At 42.1% G+C, this 26,883-nt stretch overlaps 1 protein-coding gene and 1 long non-coding RNA gene across 8 annotated transcripts in view; one reads left to right on the forward strand and one right to left on the reverse strand.

The window, feature by feature from the left end:
• Positions 1-5,312: 5,312 nt before the first annotated feature.
• LOC129857831 (uncharacterized) lies at positions 5,313-11,144 on the reverse strand. Of its 2 annotated transcripts, XR_008759948.1 has the most exons (5): positions 10,731-11,144; positions 9,720-10,607; positions 9,510-9,586; positions 9,044-9,430; positions 5,313-6,891 (listed from the first exon to the last, which is right to left on the reverse strand). It is a non-coding gene; the product is annotated as an uncharacterized LOC129857831 (long non-coding RNA). The 2 variants fall into 2 exon arrangements; XR_008759947.1 differs by lacking the exon at positions 9,044-9,430.
• Positions 11,145-12,572: 1,428 nt separating this feature from the next.
• The window catches only part of LOC129857832 (transcription initiation factor TFIID subunit 12-like), a 28,228-nt gene continuing 13,917 nt past the window's right edge, over positions 12,573-26,883 (forward strand). For 2 of the 6 annotated variants that reach the window (XR_008759949.1, XM_055926458.1), the window contains exons 1-5: positions 12,868-12,964; positions 13,820-14,067; positions 14,491-14,568; positions 14,702-14,816; positions 15,773-15,861. Coding sequence is in view for 5 of the 6 variants with exons in the window: in XM_055926458.1 (XP_055782433.1) it covers positions 13,894-14,067; positions 14,491-14,568; positions 14,702-14,816; positions 15,773-15,861 (456 nt within the window). In the remaining variant the exon portion in view is untranslated. Of the gene's footprint in view, positions 12,691-12,867; positions 12,965-12,985; positions 13,303-13,819; positions 14,068-14,490; positions 14,569-14,701; positions 14,817-15,772; positions 15,862-18,456; positions 19,230-26,883 lie in introns of those variants that run through there. The other 4 variants (XM_055926454.1, XM_055926453.1, XM_055926457.1 and 1 more) reach the window with 4 other exon arrangements.

The raw sequence follows: 26,883 nt of genomic DNA on the forward strand, positions 1-26,883 counted from the left end.
AAAAGGCCATTCTTGAACATGGGGTGAGACATTGTTACTAATTTGTAAATAAAGCCAGTTTGTTATTTAGAATTATTTATTTCTGTTTTTAAAGGGAGAGAAACCAAAAACCTACAGTCATCTCCTGGGTCTCCCAGTCGAGGCCAGCACAGGTATTGAACCAGCATCTGTAGCAACACAGCTTGCACTGCTTGCACTGCAGTGTCTGAGACCATTGCGCCACTCAGGCTATGTACAACGTGACCGGTCGAGAGTGGCCTACAGCACTACAGTAAGAGCAAAATAATCCTAACAAAATAAAATAATAAAAACCTTAGAGGAACAACAGTTTTAGTAAGTAATACTGAAGTTGTGCACAATTATCAGTTTCTATTTAGGTTTATGTCGCCCATTCACTGTCCGTTAGAGACACAGTAGGACCCAAAAGCATAATCAGTGCTCTAACTCCCCCTTGCGCTGGTCTGGAGCAATGAAGTGGTGACGCAGGGTACCATTCTAAACCACAAATTACCTCTAAGTCCCGCAGCATAATCGCAAAACTTTTAGTGGATCAACCACTGTATGTTTGCCCATTCCAAGCTCACATCCAAGTTTACATTCTCTCACCATTAAGAGCATTGTGGACCTGCTGCTGGTTGTCATCAGTCTCACTGCTGACCAGGGATGAAATCACCCCTTTTCCTCTTGACATGTCCATTGGCTGTGCTGATGATGGGAGGAGCTGGCCGAGGGCTCCACTCCACTGTAATGTAGGCCTTCTCTAGCCTCTCATCTGACATTGCAGCATGGCCTCCATCTACTACACACAGAGAGCCACCAACACATATCAAATCACTCCACCAACATCTCATGTCATCACTCATATGACTAGCTCAAATTCTGATACAGTTCTGTTGTAGACACTTGGTTGGAAGCAGTGGTAACAACTGTATGACTCTGCAAGTGCCTTCATTAACACAGGGTTTTCTATCCAAGTTCTACGCGCTGCTGAGGGGACCATTGAGGCCCCTACATCTAATTGTTTCTTAAAATAGGTGCCACACCAAAGACTGCTGAGGGCAATTATTCATTGATGTTTGATGTAGTCCATTTCAAAATATGAGTGGTGCAGTTTATGAAGGTAAAGTGTAGTTTGTGCAGGGATAATAACAGCAGTATGGGATATGAGGGATACAGTTGAAGTCGGAAGTTACGTTACTGATTACAATTTTGGACAGGTAACTAGTAACTGTAACGGATTACATTTAGAAAGTAACCTACCCAACCCTGGTTAGTACACTGTAGATAATCTCAGCACCCAAAATAACCAATGAGAGACTACACTGTCTGCTACTTATGTACAGTTGAAGGCAGAAGTTTACATACACTTATGTTGGAGTCATTAAAACTTGTTTTTCAACCACTCCACAAATTTCTTGTTAACAAACTATAGTTTTGGTAAGTTGGTTAGGACATCTACTTTGTGCATGACACAAGTCATTTTTCCAACAATTGTTTACAAACAGAATATTTCACTTAAAACTCACTGTATCACAATTCCAGTGCTTCAGAAGTTTACATACACTAAGTTGACTGTGCCTTTAAACAGCTTGGAAAATTCCAGAAATGGATGTCATGGCTTTAGAAGCTTCTGATAGGCTAATTGACATAATTTGAGTCAATTGGAGGTGTACCTGTGGATGTATTTCAAGGCCTACCTTCAAACTCAGTGCCTCTTCGCTTGACACCATTGGAAAAATCAGCCAAGACCTCAGAAAAGAATTGTAGACGTCCACAAGTCTGGTTCATCCTTGGGAGCAACTTCCAAACGCCTAAAGGTACCACGTTCATCTGTACAAACAATAGTACGCAAGTATAAACACCATGGGACCACGCAGCCGTCATACCACTCAGAAAGGAGACGCTTTCTGTCTCCTAGAGATGAACGTACTCTGGTGCGAAAAGTGCAAATCAATCCCAGAACAACAGCAAAGGACCTTGTGAAGATGCTGGAGGAAACAGGTACAAAAGTATCTATATCCACAGTAAAACGAGTCCTATATCGACATAACCTGAAAGGCTGCTCAGCAAGGAAGAGGCCACTGCTCCAAAACCGCCATAAGAAAGCCAGACTACAGTTTGCAACTGCACATGTGGACATGTCCTCTGGTCTGATGAAACAAAAATAGAACTGTTTGGCCATAATGACCATCGTTATGTTTGGAGGGAAAAGGGGATGCTTGCAAGCCGAAGAACACAATCCCAACCGTGAAACACAGGGGTGGTGGCATCATGTTGTGGGGGTGCTTTGCTGCAGAACGGACTGGTGCACTTCACAAAATGGATGGATCATGAGGAATAAAATGTTTGTGGATATATTGAAGCAACATCTCAAGACATCAGTTTAAATGTATGTAAACTTCCGACTTCAACTGCATATAATTATGGTGTAGTTTGATTAATTTAATGTGTTGTCTTGTCTTTTATAAGAAAAAAGCTGCACACATGAAAAAGTATTCTTACTCAAAGGTATTTTTGCGCTTTGCTCACTGTTTTTTTTTTACTTTTCCAGAGGCATAAAAGTTGGTTTAATTTATATGAAAGTCTACTGAAGTAAGATTTTGTCCTCATGTGTCTTGGCTATTTACATTGTTTCGTTCACAAGTTAGGTTGTTTTTCTATGTTTGAGTTTCAACTATTAGGGAAGAGAAGACAACGCTTCAACTTGTCAGACTCAATCTCACAGGCACAAAAATGACTGGAGTCGTGCTACCATGTAACCTCCCGCCCTTAAAGGGTCAGGTGAACATTTTTGTCTCATCTGTGATATTTGGCTAAAAGACTCGGGTCACAAAAAATGAAATTAAACAATATACCACATTACTTCTTACTAGTAATACATTTATTGTTTTAGAAACAATACGAAGCATGCTCTTCTGTTTTTTTGTGTTTTGATGGTGTAATTTTAGCAACAACAAAAATATTTTGGCTGGTATATTTTTTTATCTACCTGCCACAATGGCTGGTGGACCAAAAATAACATTTTATGCCCTGCTCCCCTTCCTTACCAAGACTGGAATGGACTGCTGCCTCCCAATTCCAAACCCACCTGCTAATCAAGCCCGTCCAGTCTGGTTTCCCCCACCTCCGCAGTGCTGAAACTGCACTCCTCAAGGTTGTCAATGACCTCCCCACCTCTGCTGATGCCGGTGCCCTCAACATCCTGATTCTTCACGATCTAAGTTCCCGCTTTTGACACAGTCAACCATCAGATCCTCCTCACCAGGCTACAATCATACCTCACAAACCGGACCCTCAATGGCCACAACTCAGACTCAGCTGTGTCCTCCAGGGCTCTGTGCTGGGCCCCTTACTCTTCATTATCTACATCCTTCACCTTGGTCAGATCCCCCGTCACTTCCACTGCTATGCCACTGCTAGATCTACCTTGGCACCAAATCCTTCCTCAATCCACCTCTGACCCACATTGAATCCTGCCTGTCTGCAATAAAAACATGGATGCAACAAACCTTCCTCAAGTTCAACAGTGATAAAACAGAACTCCTTATGATAGGCACCAAATCCACCCTCACCAAAGCTGGCAACCTCACCATTGACGACACCACTGTCTCTCCCTCCCTTCACGCATGTAACCTTGGTGTCAGCCTGGACTCTACCCTCTTCCACCTCTGCAACATTGCCAAAGTCAAGACCTCCCTCTCCCGTGGGGGGTTAAGTGCCTTGCTCGAAGGCAGAACGACAGGCAGTGGCCCATAGGATTAGAACTGGCAACCCTCCGGTTGCTGGCTCGCCTCTAACCGCTAGGCTACCTGCCGCACCAACCTACAAGCTCACTCCGTTCCACCACAGCAGGCCACCTTGACATCCCCAGGTCCAAGCTCCAGAGCTTTGGCGACAGGGCCTTTTCCAGGGTTGCTCCTAGGCTCTGGAACTCCCTCCCTCCAGCCATCCGTGAATCTGAGTCCATCACCTTCTTTCAGTCCCACCTCATCTCTCTCAACACGCAAACAGCTTTCTCCATGGACTGCCCATTCTTCCCCTTCGCTTAGTCAGTCTCACAATTGCAGTATAAACATTCCTTTCTTTGATCTGCGGAGCCCGCTCTAAAAGAGACCCTTTAATAGGTCCTGGATAAAGGGCACTCATGCCAGGGAAGCACAGCCTCCCCCTCCTTCCCACAGATGAGGGGGCCCTACAATGAGAAGGCCAGTGATAAACAAGACAGAGGGTCAGTCGCTAAGACAATTAATAGCTCCTTCTCGAAGGTTGGGTATGGGATAGGGTCTGAGGCCTCCCCTGTCAGCCCTCATCCCAGCCACAGAGCTCTTGTAGGGGCTCAACAATGCCCATGATTTGAGCCCTACTGAGTATGAGGGAGGCTCATTCAAGACATGGCTGGAGAGAGTACAGAGCAACACTTGAATTTGAATATATTTTTGCCCTTATGTCATAACAACATACCCCAGTACTGTAAAAAACATGTAACTTTATTTAACTAGGCAAGTCAGTGAAGAACAATTTTATTTACAATGAAGGCCTACACCGGCCAAACCCAGACAACGCTGGGCCAATTGTGCGTCGCCCCATGGGACTCCGAATCACGGCCGGTTGTGATACAGCCTGGATTCGAACCAGGGTATCTGTAGTGACGCCTCTAGCACTGAGATGCAGTGCCTTAGACCACTGCGCCACTCGGGAGCCCAAGCCTGTGTGTACAGAACTGGAGTATGTTGTCATGACAATCCTTAACCCCTGTTACCCTTTCTGAAATTAAGGCTGTTACATTTAAACTGTACTTCAGCTATATGTTTCTGGTGCTTCATAGAACTATAAATAATATGTGAGCTCTATGACACATTCATGTGTGTTGTGTTTCTGCTTGCCTAAACTATGCAGAGCCAGATGTGATGCATGTTCAAGCTTAGCTCCACCTTCCGGCCTACACCGTCCCCTTCACTTTCAAGTCACTATGACACCCCTGGAAAGCTCCTAGAGCACACTGAGCCCCTGCCCCTGGAGCCCAAGTATGCCACCCAATTCAGTGACCAGCCCCCAGATCCCAATCTGGCAACTCCATAGGGGACACTACACAACAACAAACATGTACTGCCTATGGTTTCTACAGGGACAAGGACCACAATAACCCAGGCCCACTATGACTGCCCCTCTCACAGAGTTCCCCAACACTATTTTATTTAGGCCTCAAATGTTTGTGTACAGAGCTAAAAGTGTGTGTTGTGGTTGAATAAAACTGACACACAAACATGCTTTGTTGACATCAAGTGGTAAAGAAAATGATGTGTGAAAACATAAAACCAATCATTTTTTATTTAGTATTAAATTGTTATGCCCAAATTTACCCATTCACAATCACACTGACCAGTTGTGGGTGGCTACACGTGCTATCAGTTTTTGGGGATTGCGTTCACATTCATATTGTAGATAGACCTTTTGCACAACATAGCAACGCCCACTTCCGCTCACCTTCCTACCCGATACATAGCTTCCTGTCCCGATTGCGTCTCGTCAGTAGTGATGGGCATTCCGGCTCTTTTAAGTGGGCCGGCTCCTTCGGCTCAGCTCACCAAAAAGAGCTGGGTCTTTTGGCGCCCAAACGGTTCTTTAAAAAAAAGGTTTTGTATTTTTTCAAGTCAAACAGTTTGCGATAGTTTGACTATGATTGGTGTTAAAACAATTCTAATTAAATTATTAAATGAAATCCTACTCTACCTTAACCACAATGTATTTAAAAATGCATTGGTTTATTATGAAAAAGAATGCTATTAAACATTTGCATTTAAAGTATATAAACAAAGTGCATATAAATCTAACCATTCAAAACTAATACAATCTGAACATAATAGAATATTGCACCATTTCAAAGAAAAATAAATAGTCATTTGAAAAACTTGCAGCATCCCACAAATTGAAATAAATGTAAAAAAGAAGGATGCTATTACACATGTGCATTTAAAGTATAACTTTATGTATATAAAACAAAGTGCATATAAATGTAACAATTCAAAAAGAATACAATCTGAACATAATAATAGAATATTGCACCATATAAAAGAAAAATAAATAACAATGGGCAAAACTGCAGCATCCTACTTAAAACACTAAACTGGTCCCTCTTTTCGCTCTATTCTTTATTGCCATGTTATAACCAGCAGCACACAGCAATGCTGACCATATTTTGCTTTTATGAGAGATTTGCAATCAGAAATGCAAGCTGCCTCACTTGAGGGGCTGATGCGGTTTCGTCTCTCAGTAATTATCTGTCCCGTTTTCGAGAAGACCATCTCAGAGGGAACGGATGTGGCCACTATGCAGTCTCCCTGTTATGACTTTAGTAAGCCGTGGGTAGACTGAGGCCTTGTTCTCCCACCAGCTCAGAGGATCTGCAGATCTTTGGAGGAGGGTCTCCTCCAAATAGCATCGGACCTCCATTATGGCATCTGCTGAGGGATTCCTTCGGGGCTGCATCCCCAGTTGCTCTCTCGTCAAACCGCATCCAAACAGCAGAAGTTTGTGGCACTACTGCTGGTGCTTCTGTTCCATCTGCTCCCTCTTCTTCCTGTTGCCCTGGTGCCTGAGCTGAACTGACTGCTGGGGCTGTCCCTCCCTGCTGCTGAGGTCAATCTTTGAAGATCCTCATCAATCGCTCTGGCATCACTGAAGGCTAACTTCTTAAACCTGGGGGCAAGTGCAGCGGTTTCTGATAGCACGTGATTATATTCCATTCTGTGGAACTTTCTGTCCATTGATGAACATAGGGTGTCCATCAACTCTGTCACATGTCCTGTGGTTACATTTGCTTCTCTCTGGCGGCTGGCTGTGATTCCCTGCAGACCCTTACACAGGAGTATCATTTTTGAGGCTGTCACATAGCTGAAAAGAGAGAACAGTAACTTATTAGTTCAGTTCATGTTTTGTCTACTGATACTACATTCTCATATACTGCTAATATACATATATAATACTGGATTAAATAATGATGTAGTAATAACTGCCCTATCCACTGATCTCCACAGTGACCTGCTCAAAGGGTTCCAGGACTCTGCACACCTCCTCCACCACCTCCCATTCCTCTTGGGTCAGAGCATTAATCGGTATCGGCTTTTTTTGTCCTCCAATAATCGGCATCGGTGTTGAAAAATCATAATCGGTCGACCTCTAGTAGAGATGGTGGCATCCTTTGACTCAAGAAACCACTTCAACATATAAAATGTTGAATTCCACTAGTGCAGTCTTGTTTAGACCTCCGCTCATGCATCCTCATCACCTACTGTACTCCTGTGGAAGTATTCCACAGCTCCTTTCACTTTGTCCAGTGGGCTTCATCACCTTCAGAGCATCTCTTACAATCAGGTTGATTGTGTGGGCAAGACATGGATGATGGGTCTATTTTAAAATGTTCATTGCTTTGGTTATGTTAGCTGTATTGTCGCTAACACAACAGACCACTTTTCCATCTACTTGCCATTCTCTGGCCACTCAACAGTTCCTCTGCCAAGTTCTCCGAGTTGTCTGTCGCTGAACTCAAAGCAGTCCAGAAGACAGCTAGACATCGAAAAATCTTCAATGAAGTGACATGTAACCGACACGTAAGAAGTGGTTACCCTTGATGTCCAGCAGTCAGTTGTAAGGCAAACTGCAGTAGCTTTTTGGGCTCTTTCCCGCACTGAAGCCTGTGTGCTCTCGTACAGTTGTGGAATAAGTGATTTTAAAAGGGTTTTCCTGCTTGGAATTGTGTACATTGGATTTAGACTATTGCGATAATTTCTAAAACCTCTGTCCTCAACGATCGAAAATGGCTGGAAATCGGTGCCCATAATTTTAGCCAATGCACTATCAAGTTGGCCTTGTTTTGCTGCAGACATAAACTTTGGCATAAACTGGTCCATAGAAGATTGCGTTGCTGAGGGTCGCGGAGTAGGCCTACTTGACTGAGAGGATACATCTCCACATGTGGAGGTGGTGACTCCACCACTATCACTAGCAGGCCCGCTAGCTTCTCGAAGCTCTGCTACAGCTAGCTTCACAGTTGGGTGCACAGTTCGCATATGCCGGTGTAGGTTGTGCGTAGAACCGGCTTTATATGAGATTTTGTTTAGGAAAATCTACACTGTGCTCTAACATTGTCTACATTATTACAATGTATCCAAATGCTACTGTGCTTCCAATTTATTTTACAGCTGTTGTTTCCACAGCTGTCCTTCCTCTCTCTCCTCGGCTGCTAAGTGTGTGACTGTGTGAGTTGGCTCAGCCCTCCCTCACGCGTCTTTGGTTCATTGGTTGACATTGCGTGTCTGATTGACAGGAACAACAGGTGAGGCTGTTAGTCTGAGCAGACAGTCAGAATGAATTTGCGCTTGAGTATTTAGGCCTATATTTTGTTTCTTTTTTTTCTCCGTTCTTTGAATTAGTTAATTCTATTAATTTAAAATCTTTTGATTATTCATATCTTCATTTTTTTGTAAATGGATTCAGCTCTTCTGATATGCGAGTCGGCTCTTAGAGCCGACTTGTTCGTGAGCGAACATCACTACTTGTCAGCCATACTAGCCTCGAAGTCACTCATTTTATCATTACCTCAGTAAATTAATATAATCATATTTCTATAGGTTTTTGTAATTCGATTGGGTTCTGTCTTGTCTATTTAGCTAGCAAACGTTAGCTACCAGCTACTACTGCAATGCATCTTTCCTTTTTTTGCTGTGACCATCCACATTGTCTAACACCCTGTAGTCCCTTTATTGATAATAAACACCTCTGCTTATACACCAAACAAAATGTTATAAAGATTTTCTATTTACAGTGATGTGAACAGAAACATTTTACTGAATTATTTTAAATTATTAATGAATTGCACAGACAGATGTTGGTTTGTTTCTCTTTCATTAATTGAAAGATAAAGGAGCCTGTCCCTTGTTATTTAGTCTTTCCTGCCTAAGAACTTTTGCATGTACACATAAGTAGTACCAGTCACCCTTCTCTTTAATTAGTGAGAACACCACTGGGTCTCTATGTATTCTCTCACCTGAAGAGACTATGTGAAGCTGGTCTTCTTCATTGAGCACAAGTGCAGCCTTGAAAGTAGCTCTCCAGTCTGTAGCCACCCAGTGGCAGTAAAGGGAATGGTGGTGTCTCCTTATAGTGAACTATGGTCACGTTGTGATTGGAGGCTGCTGGTAAGACAGGAGGCTCCCCACCTATACCTTTCCAAAGTGGGAGTCAGCTAAAAGCTTTTCAGCAGACATCCCCATGCTGCAGATCAATGGCTTGGATAGAGGGTCAAAGTTCTTGTTTTCCTCTTCTATCTGGAGAACTGAGAGGTCAGGGAGCGTTCCAAAAAGGGCGCTGTAGAGAGTACTTCCGCAAAGCAGCCGCTGTGGTTAGCCAATCTAAACAATGTACTTGAAACAACCTGAAATTAAATAATTTTATATAGTCAAAGTTTAATAGGATATGCCCAGCTACTACACTGGCTATTAGGGAATACTCACCTAATCCGTCCTTCTGCCATGCGCTTTTTGGTGGGCTTGGTGATGGTCATTTTGCCTATGGGCCCAGGTTGCAGACCCTGTAAAAAGTACAAGGACACTATTCTAAATCTAATCATGAGAAGATTTAAGTTGTCATTAAACAATTTATTAGCATTATGATGGGATTATAACCATATCATTTTGATATGTGGTATAGCTATTAAAACATACCATAGTCCTTGGCTTATGCCACTGCTGCTCGGCCTCTGTGCAGCTGTGCACAGGTGTGACGACTGGTGTTACATCTTAGTGTGCAGACTGGAAAAGTAATGGAACTGTGTGGTGATGTTATGTCATTGTTACTGGCTCACAGGGCTTCAGTACAACCCACGTGGGGATATAAAAAGAAAATGATTAGACTAAAATCACTCAACATGTGTGACGACCAGCAAACAGAAATGACCGGCGCAACAGCCACTAAATTCATTACAGCAATGTCAATCAAATGTATTTATAAAGCCCTTCTTACATCAGCTGATGTTACAAAGTGCTGTACAGAAACCCAGCCTAAAACTCCAAACAGCAAGCAATGCAGGTGTAGAAGCACTATACATTAACTGAACTGTTGGTAAACGAATAGGTTAACAATATAACGATATATTATCAATTAAGCTTGTATGATCGCAAGCTAGCTACGTTTGCTTCCTAGCTACAGTAGCATGGCAGGAAGGGGGGACAACTAATAAAGAATTTTAACTTTTCTATTAAGGGTATATGTCCTTGTTTAAATGTAATCTAATGCGTCCAACATAACAGAGTTCACATAAACAACAAGGAAAACATCTGAACAATTACTGCACTAAGAACGGTTTCATAGACATGGGTTAAGCCTAGTCCTAGACTAAGCAATGCCTCTTAATGCAGTTCTCCATTGACAGGAACTTCTTAGTCTAAGACTAGGCTTCATCTCTGACTGTGTAACCTGCATATAGTGTGTCACAAACACCTGACTTTTCAGCCTACACTCAAACTGTGTGGTTTCTCATTTTTCCTCATGGACCTGTAGCAAGCAGCAAGCCCTTATGCTGACCTCTCATGTCACGTTGGTCCTGTTCGAAGCTGTTTGGAATCAAAAGAAAGAGCAATCATAATGTTAGCTAGCTACTGCAAAAGGCATGTCTTAAACTACGTTACAGCTTTGAGTAAACGTCCTTGTCTGATAGGCAACTTGGCTATACTTACCTTCATAGTTGAAAAGGTAACTGGACACAAAGCTTGAATCCTTGTTTTTAACTTGGAGTTCGGTGCTTTGCTACTTGTCTTGGCCAGACGATGTACATCCGTCATGTGATCTTTGTCAGCTCTTACAAGCGCCCTGAGTAAAACAGTGCCATGTTTGGTAGGGGAGGGAGGCGTTGGCTAATTACTAGCCACCTTACTAGTTAGAACGTTAATAGAAACAAAAAAAGACCCTGAACACAATCATCGATTTACAAAAATCACTAACTGAACGGATAAACATAATTTTGAACAAGAATTATAGAAATATGATTATATTAATATACTGAGATAATAATAAAACGAGGGACTTCGAAGCTAGTATGGCTACAATCAGGCTGACAGGACGCGATCGGGACAGTAAGCTATGTATCGGGTAGGAAGTAGAGCGGAAGTGGGCGTTGCTACATAGTGCAACATTTCCTTTTTATTTTATTATTATTATTATTTATATTTTTTATTAACAACAAATCAATACAGAAAGTACATAAGGGAACACAAGTATATATATATATATATATATATATATATATATATATATATATATATATATATATATATATATATATTATATACAATGGACAATCGAGCTTTTTTGTTAGTAGAGTATTTAACTGTCTTAGAATATAGATCAATTTCTTTTTGTAGGGTAAGAACATTTGGTTTTTTGTTTGTAAATTTACATTTGTGTATATGAAATTTGGCCAAAAGAATAATTAAATTAATTACATAAAAATGTTTCAGCTTATTTCTATCGTATGTAAAGAATTCAAGCAGTACATCTCTCCACAATAGTGTAAAATCTTCATAAATGTGTTCAATTATAAATCTACTGATCTCTTGCCACAGTTTTCTTACATGAATACAATGCCAAAAAAGATGCAACACTGTTTCTGGGTGGTCATTACAAGAGGAGCAATTTGTTTTCCTTAAACTTCTTCATATAGTGGTTGGCAGGATAATATTTATGAATAATTTTAAAGGAAACTTCCTTAATTTTGTTAACAAGTAGGTATGTGTGTGGCAACATCCAAACTTTTTTCTAACAGATATTATCAATAAATCCATTCCAATAAGGCATGACATAAGGTATAGATAGATACAACATCCTGCTGAAACAAGGTTCGTATCGCTCTGTTGTTGAATGGACCAAAAGAGAAACAAATCTTTCCTACTGATGAGTCAACAGGGTCAATAAAAGGTAGGCTCTGAGGGTCAGGTCTTGACACGTTCCTGAATAACAGAGCAACACCTGAGGGAATGGCGTCTATAACAATTGCAAAATCTTTAGGTGTTACAGGGACCTTGTAAAGTGATAAGAATTCCTTATAACTGAGTAAAAGAAACTCTGCATTTACCAGTTGGCTCACCAATAGGATATTATTTCGGAACCACTATTCTAAAAACAAAGAAGTATTTTCATACAATATATCCCGATTATTCCATATATAATATCTGTGTGGAGAAAATTGTGTTTATAAATTAAGGACCATGACAAGAAATCGATGAAAAGCAGAAAGTTTCACTGGAATTTTGTCAAAATTATAATTGCAAAACAACATGAAGTTAAGGCCACCAAAAGTAGAGAAGACATGATGAGGAATAAAATTCCAGATAGAAGTGGGTCTTCTTAGGAATTGTTTTATCCAATTGATCTTTAAAGTATTATTTAAAGTAGTAAAGTCCAGAAAATTCAGTCCACCATTCTCATAAGTGTTCATTACAACAGTAATTGGTACGGTTGTGCAACATTTTCCTCATCAGACACTGGGGGGGAGTACGTCAATTTGGGTGTACCGGAAATACAGTTATTAAAATAGGAAGATAAGAAAAAAATCGGACTTTCTAGCCACAGACGGGTTTGTGTTGTGTGGACTTAAATTAGATAATTTAAAACATGGGGAGATAGTGTTTGTTTTGTCAGGTAAGTATTTAAAACATATATATATATATCTTTGAGAGATTACTTGTACATTTTTCCAGCTAGCTTGCATAGCGTAATGATTATGGGAAGATCTCAGTTATTTACTGCTCGCGTCCTCTCTCCTTCTCAAAAACACATTGGATGAGAAAGCCAGAAGTTCCGCCCTTCGGAACTTCTCCTCCAATGGGTTTTTGAGAAGGAGGCAAAGATAGATGACGTATGCAATTGAGATCCTCCCCATGTTGTGTTAACAGGTATCTAGCTGGCTAATAAGGTATTTATTTGCTATATGTAGATACGCTTGCTTGGACCATTCCATGGAAAATGTGACCGTTGTGTCTTCAAGCTGAATATTTGCTAAATCTGTATCGTTACCTAGTTAAACAATGTTAGCCTGCTAACTAACTGATGTTAACTGAAATTAGCTGTGGTTGTGATGCATTTGTTACTAACGTTAGTTTTTCAACGTGATTACGGATTATTTTAGTTAAATTCAACGCTTGTCTCACGAGATCATACAATCAACATGTGCTCAATAAATATTTATCCAGTTAACATGTCGGCCGGCTAGCTAGTCAACAAACATAGCCAGCTAGCTAACTCAGTTGTCACGTGAGTGTTGATATGCCCATACGCAATAATGTAAACTGACAGACGGTGTAATGTTTACTGGTTTGCCAGCCGCAATGTGTGATATTTGTTTTTTTAACTACCCAGTAAATATCCATAGAAAAATCATGCCAGGTTTTGGTTAGCCATTTAAATATCAGACTAGCTAACTACCTAGCTGTCATGATATGACTAGGACCTTATAAGATCTGTATAATATTTTTCCCAAATTATGTTTGTTTTTCCAATGTTTTTCATGCTCAAAATCACACTTAAAGCATTGTTGTGGACTACAATATTAACTACATCAGGAGACCACTTTTGATGTCTGGGGAAAAATAGAAGAAATGTGGGTTTTGGGGTGTAGTTACCCTTTAATGCAGGCGTTCTCCATAACGCAGTTTTATAAGGCCCTAGTCATATCCCATGTACCAGTCTATCCGCACCCTGGCATTCTGTGTGCTTGTTGATTGAGGGCGCAAGGAGCTTTTTTTCTCACACTTTTCCCTTCTGATTCCAGTTTCACGGACTTGGTCCTTACGAAGACAGTGCAGAGAGAGGCCCCACCATCTGACATCCTAGGTCTGGCAGATTATGACCCAGTACCAACCACAGTCCAACCACTCCAACTTCTTCACCGTGAAAGCCGAGGCCTCCTCAACACCACCTCTCGCCACCAGCATGGCCAATAGCAACGCCGCCGCCGCCCCAGGGAAGGTGATGGGCACACCTGGCCCTGCCGGCAGAATCAGCCCAGAAGGAAGTCAGGTGAGTCCTCCTATCCATTTCCTCATCGCCAACCTGGGGCATGCAGTAAAAAGTTTTGCGACAGAAAATGAAAATGTATATTTTTTATTGGACAGGAAGTCCCTCCTTGTTTCAGTTCGGATTCTTCCATTTGGTGGCTAATAAGCACGACCATGGTATACTCTTGCTCGGTGACGTTTTTCAATAGAATTGTTCAAAGGATTCACTATAACTGTAAGGTACAATTACTACTTGGCTTTACATACATTGACGCCAATCCTTCAGTTTCATGTGCAGGTTGGTTCTGTAAAAACATGCCTTCTATGTTCATCTCCCTAGCCAGATGCCAAGTTTCAGGGTGTACAATGAGCGTGTAGCCACTCTGCTTGACTGCTTTTAGTGCACCATTGACTATGACGAACAACCTGTTTGCCCTCCACTCAGGTGTTGAGTAAAAAGAAGCTGCAGGACCTCGTAAGAGAGATTGACCCCAATGAGCAGCTCGATGAGGATGTGGAGGAGGTATGCTCAGAAGTGCTCAGAAGTGTCTTTCACTGAAGATGGTGTCCCAAACCATAATGCAAAGACTAGTGCATGCAATGTTTTGGAGCCTCATCACTTGTGACCTGAGGTCCCCCATCTGTCTTCCTCTCAGATGCTGCTGCAGATTGCAGATGACTTCATTGACAGTGTGGTGACAGCTGCCTGTCAGCTGGCCCGCCATCGCAAATCCAACACCTTAGAAGTGAAGGACGTCCAGCTACACCTGGGTGAGTAAAAGTACAGGCTGATACTGGCTGATGGGGTGCCATAGGGTTCAATTCTCGGGCCGAGTCTTTTCTCTGTATACATCAATGATGTCGCTCTTGCTGCTGGTGATTCACTGATCCACTAGGCAGACGACACCATTCTGTATACTTCTGGCCCTTCTTTGGACACTGTGTTAACTAACCTCTAGACGAGTTTCAATGCCATACAACTCTCCTTCCGTGGCCGGCAAATGCTCTTAAATGCAAGTATCTTCTGCACATCTATCAACTCCGTGTTTTATTGCTATATTGTAATTATTTCGCCACTATGGCCTATTTATTGCCTCAGTTCCCTTATCTTACCTCATTTGCACACACTGTATATAGACTTTTTCTATTGTATTATTGACTGTTTTTGTTTATTCCATGTGTAACTCTGGGTTGTTGTTTGTGTCACACTGCTTTGCTTTATTTTGGCCAGGTCGCAGTTGTAAATGAGAACTTGTTCTCAACTAGCCTACCTGGTTAAATAAAAGTGAAATTTAAAAAATGGTTGGAATAGCAGCAGCCGCTGCAGTCAGGGCTATATGCTGAACTTTTTTACAAGGAGCACGTGTGCGCCTAAATTGAGAAATGTTGGCGCACACAAAGAAATTTAGGATCACAATATTAGCGATAATAACTTAATTAATAATTTTTCTAGGTGCACTTGTGCTTCTAAATAAAAATTCCAGGTGCATATGTGAGTAAAATGGTCGCACCGTAGAGCCCTGGCAGCTTTGTGGCATAAGCAGTGTTTGTCTCCATTACTGGAATTATTAATTTACTATGGCAAAAATGAACAGAGTGTTGAGAGCAGTTTTGAGTTTTAAAGATCTGCATATAAAAGGTGGATGAAGTTAATGGACCATTTCCTGTTGAGTGTATTTTCTCTTATATTTTTATTCTCACTCCCTGTGTTGTCTGCCACTCAACAGAGCGCCAATGGAACATGTGGATTCCTGGCTATGGTTCAGATGAGATTCGGCCGTATAAGAAGGCTTGTACCACAGAGGCCCACAAACAGGTTTGTTTGTCACTCTTTCATCTTGATCACACCCAGGGTTCACATGTATACTAATGAATTGTGCTAAACGTTCAATAATTTAAATGAACAGTGCTGTAAAAGTATTTTCCCCATTTCTGAGTTTTTCTATTTTTCAATATTTTTGATACTGATTGTTATCAGATCTTCAACCAAACCTAATATTAGATGAAGGGAACCTGAGTTTACAAGTAACAAAGAAAGATGTACTTATTTTATTAATTAACAAAGTTATGCAACACCCAATTCCCCTGTGTGAAACAGTAATTGCCCCCTTACACTCAATAACTGGTTGTGCCACCTTTAGCTGAATGACTGCAACCAAATCTCATTGGAAAAGTTTACTCAAGTTTGCCAAAAAACACCTGGATGATCATCAAGACTCTTAGAAGAATGAACAGTGTTTGGTTTTCACCAGGCATAATTGGACCCATGTCACGCAAAGAACATTATTCTAAGAGTCTTGATGATCATCCAGGTGCTTTTTGGCAAACTTGAGTAAACTTTTCCGATGAGATTTGGTTGCAGTCATTCAGCTAAAGGTGGCACAACCAGTTACACAGTAAGAACCTTATACCAATGGTGAAGCATGGTGGTGGGTGGTAGTGTGATAGTTTTAGGATGCTTTGCTACCTCAGGACCTAGACGACTCCTTAATAGAAGGAACTAGGGCTGGGCGATATGACGATATATATCGTGTGACGAAAGAGCATAATATGAAACGATAGACGTTTTTCTATCGTTTATTTTGTTGCCGCAAATCACTCTTTACGGCAATATTTGTTGTCAATTGGACAACGCTTTGCGTTCTTCCACACAGAGAAATTTGCAACACAAACAAACATGGAGGAGAGTGAACGTGACACAGATCAAGAAGCTCCTACCTAAAAGAGGGGCTACTTTGGTCGCATGGACGTGGTTCGGGTATGAAAAGTCTGACACGGACTAGAAAACCGTCCTCTGCAAAATATGCCGAAGGCCGGTCCCGACAACAGGCTCAAACACCACTAACCTCTTTTACCACCTACACAAGAATCATGTGAAACAGGACGGAGAGAATCTACTGATGAGACCCACAAAGTACAGTCAAGTGCTCAAAACAAACCCCCGACTCGCAAGAGGCTTTTGCCCGCGGCACACACTATGGCAAAGAATCACGAAGATGGAAAGAGATAACAGCTGCCGTTGCAACTTACATCTGCAAAGACATGGCCTCAATTTACACGGTCGAGAAACGGGGGTTTCGTGAGTTGGTGCTAGCAGTCTACCCAAGGTACCAAATGCAAATTGATATGTGACACATTAATGCCAAAATAACATGCAAAACAGGCAAGCCCCCAAATGTATATATATATTTAGATTTTATACATTAATTTTTTATATTTTGTTACATGCTTAATTGAACATTTGTGCAAAGGTTGTAAAGAAAAGGAGAAATAATCAAAATGAGTAAGTATCTTTTATTTGTTGAGTATAATTCAAAATGTAATAAGAAATAGGCCTTTACATGTGGTCATTTTATATAAACGATTTATTCATTGAATTTACAGCAAAAGTGCTATATCGTGATATGTATCGTTATCGGGATATGAAATTACCTATATCGGGATATGAGATTTTGGCCATATCACCCAGCCCTAGAAGGAACCAACCAGAATTCTGCTCTGTATCAGATGATTCTACAGGAGAATGTCAGGCCATCCATCTGTGAGCTGAATCTGAAGCGCGGCTGAGTCATGCAGCAAGATAATAATCCAAAACAAACAATCAAGTCTACATGAAAATGGCTAAAAAGCAGCCCATTTGAAGTTTTGGAATGGCCTAGTCAAAGTCCAGACTTAATCCCAATTGAGATGTTGTGGCAGGACTTGAAATGAGCAGTTCATGCTTGTAAACCCACATGTTGCTGTATTAAAGCAGTTCTGCTTGGAAGAGTGGGCCAGACATCTTTACAAACAAAGCATTTGTGTTTAGTGAGTCCGCCAGATCAGACCAGGAATATTCTCTTGATGTGTGTGTGAATTTGACAATTTTCCTGTCCTGCTAAGCATTCAAAATATAACGTGTACTTTATGGTATCAGGGAAAATGTATGGAGTAAAAGGTACATTATTTTCTTTTAGGAATGTAGTGAAGTAAAAGTTGTCATATAAATAGTAAAGTACAGATACACCAAAAGCTACTTAAGTAAAAATACTTTAAAGTACTAATTACTTATTTCCAGTGGTGTAAAGTACTTATGTAATTGTTTTGTTATTTGTTCTCAGGTTCCCTTTGTCTAATATTAAGTTCTGGTTGAAGGTATAACATTCAGTATCAAAAATATGCAAAAGTAGAGAAAATTAGAAAGGGGGTAAATACTGTTTCACAGTACATGTATTATATAATTATAATTTTTGGTGTATTGTTTAGGAAGTATTGAAAATAATTTCCATAATTTAATATGGGACTGATATGTGGTTGTCTTACCAACCTTAGTTGAATGCACTGACTATAAGGTGCTCTGGATAAGAATGTCTACGAAAAAATGACCTAAATGCAATAGTGATTGAGCATGTTTTTCATTTGTCTCATCCAGAGAATGGCATTGATCCGCAAAACAACCAAAAAGTAGCAAGACCTGGAACCAGCCTCGCACAAACCCTCTGTGCTGTTTGTCTTTGTCTTTTCTCTGTGTATTTCTAATAATGGGGGACATTCTTTCACCCATGTCTTCATCTTCCCCAGGTTTTGTGTGTGATTTGTCAGCTCCATCACAGACTGGCCAAAATCACACACTCCTCATTCAGTGTAAATGTTGTTTTGGGACAGTGTTTTGTTTTTGGAATTATCTGTTCAACTTTACTTTTTTGTTCAGGGGGTAACCACCAAACACACACACCTTCAATATGGTGGTGGCTTCCATACTCTTTCCCACTTGTTTTTTTTGTGTTGATTTTGTCTGGCATGCGTTTGCTGTTGTGTGTTTAGTTTTTGTCAGATAAACAAACCCCCTTCATCTAACATCAGAAATATATACCATTTGCATTTAGTTGGTTTCCAGGGTACTGTCATGGCACAATGTTTGTGTGTGTGCTGTAGGGATCTGATGTCATCTCCATAGTTCATTCGAAAATTACCCAGGACCTTGTTTTTCATAAGATTCATAACATAACAACAAATGACTGACTATTATTCAAAAATAATACGTATGTGAAGTATGTCTTGTGTCGCCAGACTGCAGTGATATGGGGTTGGGTAATGGTCCTTATTTGGGGATGTGTGGGGAAGCTGTAACATTTGTTTTACTTTATATGGCAGTGTTTTAGTTAAACCTGTTATTTTTATTCCATAAATAAGATTCATATTTCACTTGGCATTTAATATGTGTGTTTATTTCACTGTTCAGTCATGTTCTTTCTCATTTGTTGTAAACTTGAGTTTTTCAGAGTTCACTTTCTATATAAAAGGATTACATCAGTATTTCACTATTCAGGGCAAAGAGATTTGACTACATTTTCATAACTGTAATACCACTAGTATAGAGTTTCTTGATTCTGGAGGACAAACTCCTTCAGAAAATTCCCTGTTCACGCACTTGCAAAGAATTTTACATGTGTTATGTCTATGTCCATGTTCTGACAAGTTGGCACAATTGGTAATGACAATCTTGTAACATTTCTTCTCCTCATCCGGTGAAGAGCCTCAAGTCAAGATTATCTTATGATGTTTTGTCGAAGAAGGCAGTCAGTTTTTCAAGGGCAGCATTGTGACATGGCATACAGTTGAAGTCGGAAGTTTACAAACGAGTTTTAATGACTCCAACCTAAGTGTTTTTCAACCACTCCACAAATTTCTTGTTAACAAACTATAGTTTTGGCAAGTCGGTTTTGTGCATGACACAAGTCATTTTTCCAACAATTGTTTACAGACAGATTATTTCACTTAGAATTCACTGTATCACAATTCCAGTGGTCAGAAGTTTACATACACTAAGTTGACTGCCTTTTTTAAACAGCTTGGAAAATTCTAGAAAATGATGTCATGGCTTTAGAAGCTTCTGATAGGCTAATTGACATCATTTGAGTCAATTGGAGGCGTACCTGTGGATGTATTTCAAGGCCTACCTTCAAACTCAAAAGATGCCTCTTTGCTTGACATCATGGGAAAATCAAAAGAAATCAGCCAAGACCTCAAAAGAAATTGTAGACCTCCACAAGTCTGGTTCATCCTTGGGAGCAATTTCCAAATGCCTGAAGGTACCACGTTCATCTCTACAAACAATAGTACGCAAGTATAAACACCATGGAACCATGCAGCCGTCATACCGCTCAGGAAAGAGACGCGTTCTGTCTCCTAGCGATGAATGTACTTTGGTGTGAAAAGTGCAAATCAATCCCAGAACAACAGCAAAGGACCTAGTGAAGATGCTGGAGGAAACCGGTACAAAAGTATCTATATCCACATTAAAACGAGTCCTATATCGACATAACCTGAAAGGCCGCTAAGCAAGGAAGAAGCCACTGCTCCAAAACCGCCATAAAAAAGCAAGACTATGGTTTGCAACTGCACATGGGGACAAAGATTGTACTTTTTGGAGAAATGTCCTCTGGTCTGATGAAACAAAAATAGAACTGTTTGACCATAATGACCATTGTTATGTTTGGAGGAAAAATGGGGAGGCTTGCAAGCCGAAGAACACCATCACAACCGTGAAGCATGGAGGTGGCAGGATCATGTTGTTGGGGTGCTTTGCTGCAGGAGGGACTGGTGCACTTCACAAAATAGATGGCATCATGAGGTAGGAAATTATGTGGATCTCTTCACATCTCAAGACATCAGTCAGGAAGTTAAAGCTGGGTCGCAAATGGGTCTTCCAAATGGCCAATGACCCCAAGCATACTTCCAAAGTTGTGGCAACATGGCTTAAGGACAAGAAAGTCAAGGTATTGGAGTGGCCATAACAAAGCCCTGAACTCAATCCTATAAAAAATGTGGGCAGAACTGAAAAAGCGTGTGCGCGCAAGGAGGCCTACAAACCTGACTCAGTTACACCAGCTCTGTCAGAAGGAATGGGCCAAAATCCAACTTATTGTTGGAAGCTTGGAAGGCTACCCAAAACGTTTGACTCAAGTTAAACAATTTAAAGGCAATGCTGCCAAATACTATGTGTGTATGTAAACTTCTGACCCACTGGGAATGTGATGAAAGAAATATAATTGTGAAAAACTGAGTTTAAATGTATTTGGCTAAGGTGTATGTTAACTTCCAACTTCAACTGTACATATTTAGCACTACATTTACATTACCATTGAGCCATTCAGCAGATGCTCCCATCCAGCGTGACCCACAACTAGTGCATTCATCTTAGGATAGCCATGCAAGAACCACATATCACAGTCGTATCCCAATCACGTACATCAGTGGTTCCCAAATGTTTTATAGTCCCATACCCCTTCAAACATTCAACCTCCAGCTGCGTACCCCCTCTAGCAACAGGGTCAGCGCACTCTCAAATTTGTTTTTTGCCATAATTGTAAGCCTGCCACACACACACACTATACAATACATTTATTCAACATAATGAGTTTGTCACAACCTGGCTCGTGGGAAGTGAGTAAGAGCTCTTATAGGACCAGGGCACAAATAATAATATAATAATCAATAATTCTGCTCTTTATTTAGCCATCTTACATATAAAACCTTATTTGTTCATTGAAAATTGTGAATAACTCACCACAGGTTAATGAAAAGGGTGTGCTTAAAAGGATGCACATAACTCTGCAATGTTGGGTGGTATTGGATGCAAGAAACTCTGAGCGCAGCCCTGTCCAGAAATCTGGCAATGGCTTCTGATTAAACTACATTTTCACAGAACTGCTTGTTGCAATTTCTATGAGGCTCTCTTGTTCAGATATCGGTAAGTGGACTGGAGGCAGGGCATGAAAGGGATAATGAATCCAGTTTGTGCCGTTCGTTTCGGGAAAGTACCTGCGTAATAGCGCACCCAGCTCACTTAGGTGCTTCGCTATATCACATTTGACATTGTAAGCTTGAGTTCATTTGCACACAGAAAATCATACAATAATGGAAATACTTGTGTGTTGTCCTTGTTAATGCAGACAGAAAAGAGCTCCAACTTCTTAATCATAGCCTCAATTTTGTCCCGCACATTGAATATAGTTGCGGAGAGTACCTGTAATCCTAGATTCAGATCATTCAGGCAAGAAAAACATCACCCAGACATGCCAGTCGTATGAGAAACTCGTCATCATGCAAGCGGTCAGACAAATGAAAAGCTTGTCTCAATTCAAAAAATGTGTCAATACTTTGCCCCTTGATAACCAGCGCACTTCTGTATGTTGTAAAAGCGTTACATGGTCGCTGCCCATAACATTGCATAGTGCAGGAAATACACGAGAGTTCATCAGGGGCCTTGCTTTATCAAAGCAAGCATTGTCACTGTAGTATCCAAAACATCTTTCAAGCTGTCAGGCATTCCCTTGGCAGCAAGAGCCTCTCGGTGGATGCTGCAGCGTACCCAAGTGGCGTCGGGAGAAACACTTTGCACGCGCGTTACCACTCCACTATGTCTCCCTGTCATGGATTTTGCGCCATCAGTACAGATACCAATATATCGTGACCACCAAAGTCCATTTGATGTCACAAAGCTAAAAAATATCCTCTCCTGTTGTCCCGGTTTCCAGAAGAGGATGTCTTCCTTAATTATTAACGGACATATACCAGGAGCTGTGCCAGGCCCGTCTGTTGACTCATCCAGCTGTAACGCATAGAATTCACTGGCTTGTATGCAAAGCAGTAATTCTTTCAAAACATCTCCTGCCATGCCACTGACGCGTCGTGAAACAGTGTTTGATGAAGACATTGTCTGTATAGTTTTTTGGGCCTTTTCCCCCTGCATTTTCCTAGCCATACCCACAGCAGCAGGAATGATTATGTCCTCCACAATAGTATAGGGCTTGCCTGTCCTAGCCACTCGGTAGCTCACCATATTAGATGCTTCTAGACCCTTCTTATTAATGGAATCTGTTGCTTTAATACATGTCTTACTACTCGAAAGCCGTCTTAATTCTCGCTCAAAAAAAATAAATAATGTGAATCACATTGTATTTGGCGTACCCCCGACGGCATTGTGCGTACCCCTGGGGAATACCTGAATACATGATACAATGCAAAATAAAATACAAAATGCATGCAAATGTGTCTCGTCCCCGTCGTGCCGTAAGGTGTTCTTTAATCTGGTTACCTGGGGTGGCAGAGTTATCTTGTTTAATTGCTAGCTTAAGTTACCTGGGGTGGCAGAGAGTTCCATTTAGTCATGCTCTACTTAATACTGTATGTTTCCCGGCCTCTGCTCTGGACATGGGGACTGTGAAGAGACCTCTGATTGCATGTCTTGTGTGATACCAATGATTATCCGAACTGTGACCAAAAGGGATGCAGTCAATATCTCCTCAATTTTGAGCCAGGAGAGATTGACATTATATATATATATATATATATATATATATATTAACCTTTATTTAACTAGGCAAGTCAGTTAAGAACAAATTCTTATTTACAATGATAGCCTACACCGGCCAAACTCGGATGACGCTGGGCCAATTCTTGCCCCGCTCTATGCGTCTCCAAGGACCGTCGGTTGTGATACAGCCTGAATTCGAACCAGGGTGTCTGTAGTGACGCCTCTAGCACTAAGAAGGAGTGCCTTAGACCGTTGCGCCAATTGGGAACCCAAATATACACTATATACAAAGTATGTGGACACCCCTTCAAATTAGTGGATTCGGCTATTTCAGCCACACCCGTTGCTGACAGGTGTATAAAATTGAGCACACAACCATGCAATCTCCATTGACAAACATTGGCAGTAAAATGGCCTTACCGAAGAGCTCAATGACATTCATAATGACACCGTCATAGGATGCCACCTTTCCAACAAGTCAATTCATGAAATTTCTGCCCCGGTCAACTATAAGTGCTGTTATTGGGAAGTGGAAACGTCTAGGAGCAACAACGACTCAGCCGTGAAGTGGTAGGTAACACAAGCTCACAGTGCTGAAGCGCGTAGCGCACAAAAAACTGCTGTCCTCGGTTGCAACACACTACCGAGTTCCAAACTACCTCTGGAAGCAACATCAGCACAATAACTTTTCGTCGGGAGCTTCCTGAAATGGGGTTCATGGCCGAGCAGCCGCACCATGCACAATGCCAAACGTGTAAAGCTCGCCGCCACTGGACTCTGGAGCAGTGGAAACGCTTTCTCTGGAGAGATGAATCACCCTTCACCATCTGGCAGTCCGACTGACATTTCTGGGTTTTGTGGATGCCAGCAGAATGCTACCTGCCCCAATGCATAGTGCCAACTGTAAAGTTTGGTGGAGAAGGAATAATGGTCTGGGGCTGTTTTTCATGGTTCGGGCTAGGCACCTTAGTTCCAGGGAAGGGAAATCTTAACCCTACATCATACAATGACATTCTAGGCAATTCTGTGCTTCGAACTTTGTGGCAACAGTTTGGAGAAGGCCCTTTCCTGTTTTAGCACGACAATGCCCCCGTGCACAAAGCGAAGTCAATAGAGAAATGCTTTTTCAAGACCGGTGTGGAAGAACTTGACTGGCCTGCACAGAGCCCTGACCTCCATCGAACACCTTTGGGATGAATTGGAACGCCGACTGCGAGTCAGGCCTAATCTCCTAACATCAGTGCCCGATCTCACTAATGCTCTTGTGGCTGAATAGCAAGTCCCCGCAGCAATATTCCAACATCAAGGGGAAAGACTTCCCAGAACAGTGGAGGCTGTTATAGCAGCAAAGGGTGAACCAACTCCATATTAATGCCCATGATTTTGGAATGAGATGTTCTCATACTTTTGGTCATCTAGTGTATGTAATAATACATAAACCATTTAGCAGACTCAAATTACAGTCATGCGTGCATACATCCTCCGTATAGGTGGCCCTGGAAATCAAACCCACAACACTAGCGGTGCAAGCGCCATACTCTACCAGCGGAGCCATACAGGACCACAATGACATGCATGAGAATATACTGATCTGGACCAACTGCAATTTGCCTATGTCTTTCTTTGCTGCACCTGACCACACAATTGGACAGTGGTCCAGATGCAACAAAACTAAAGCTTATAGGACCTGTCTGGTTGACTGAGATATCAAGAAAGCAGAGCAGTACCTTATCACGGACAGACCTCTTCCCATTTAATCAAATCAAACTTTATTTGCCATGTGCGCTGAATACAACAATTGTCGACTTTACCGTGAAATGCTTACTTGCAAGCCCTTAACCAACAGTGCAGTTCAAGAAGAAGAAAATATTTACCAAGTAGGCTAAAAAATAAAGTAATAATAAAAAGTAACACAATAAGAATAACAATAATGAGGCTATATACAGGGGGCACCTGTAACGGCTGTCCTCCTCTTCTTCATCCGAAGAGGAGCAGGGATTGAACCAAGGCGCAGTGGAGTTTGAATACATAATGAATTTAATGACAAGACGAAAAAACACGAACTTGACTATACACTAACAAAACAAATAAACGGTGTAGAACAGATCTGAACGACGGACTCACATAACACACGAGAACGCACGAACAGGGAAAAAGCCTACACATAAATGACACTTAACAAACAAACCGAAACCAGTCCCGTGTGGCGCAACGACATACACAAACACAGGAGACAATCACCCACAACGAACACTGTGACAACGCCTACCTAAATATGACTCTTAATTAGAGGAACGCCAAACACCTGCCTCTAATTAAGAGCCATACCAGGCAACCCAAAACCAACACAGAAACAGAAAACATAGAATGCCCACCCAACCTCACGTCCTGACCAACTAACACACATAACAACTAACATAAATAGGTCAGGAACGTGACATTACCCCCCCCACAAGGTGCGAACTCCGGACGCACCAGCACAAAGTCTAGGGGAGGGTCTGGGTGGGCATCTAACCACGGTGGTGGCTCAGGCTCCGGGCGAGGTCCCCACCCCACCATAATCCATCCTAGCTTCCTCCCTCTAAGAATGTCCACCCTCTTTCTACCCCCACAAAATCCTCTTAATAACCTCACTAATAAGGACAGCACCGGGACAGAGAGATAAATCAAGACAGAGGGATAGATAAGAATATAGAGGTAGATCAAGATAGAGAGGGGGATCAGGATAGAGGGGCAACTCCGGACTGAAAGGCAGCTCCGGACAGAGAGACAGCTCTGGACTGATGGGCAGTTCTGGGTATCTAGCCGTTTCAGGCTGAAGGGCAGCTCATGGCTGACTGACGAATCTCGACGCTCATGGCTGGCTGACGGCTCTCGACGCTCATGGCAGGCTGACGGCTCTCGACGCTCATGGCAGGCTGACGGCTCTCGACGCTCATGGCAGGCTGACGGCTCTCGACGCTCATGGCAGGCTGACGGCTCTCGACGCTCATGGCAGGCTGACGGCTCTCGACGCTCATGGCAGGCTGACGGCTCTCGACGCTCATGGCAGGCTGACGGCTCTCGACGCTCATGGCGCTCTGACGGCTCTCGACGCTCATGGCGCTCTGACGGCTCTGGCTGCTCATGGCTCTCTGACGGCTCTGGCTGCTCATGGCTCTCTGACGGCTCTGGCTGCTCATGGCTCTCTGACGGCTCTGGCTGCTCATGGCTCTCTGACGGCTCTGGCTGCTCATGGCTCTCTGACGGCTCTGGCTGCTCATGGCTCTCTGACGGCTCTGGCTGCTCATGGCTCTCTGACGGCTCTGGCTGCTCATGGCTCTCTGACGGCTCTGGCTGCTCATGGCTCTCTGACGGCTCTGGCTGCTCATGGCTCTCTGACGGCTCTGGCTGCTCATGGCTCTCTGACGGCTCTGGCTGCTCATGGCTCTCTGACGGCTCTGGCTGCTCATGGCTCTCTGACGGCTCTGGCTGCTCATGGCTCGCTGGCGGCTCTGGCAGATCCTGTCTGGTTGGCGGCTCTGGCAGATCCTGTCTGGT

Source organism: Salvelinus fontinalis, chromosome 6 (genome assembly GCF_029448725.1).
Source record: "Salvelinus fontinalis isolate EN_2023a chromosome 6, ASM2944872v1, whole genome shotgun sequence".
NCBI classification, from domain to species: Eukaryota; Metazoa; Chordata; class Actinopteri; order Salmoniformes; family Salmonidae; genus Salvelinus; species Salvelinus fontinalis.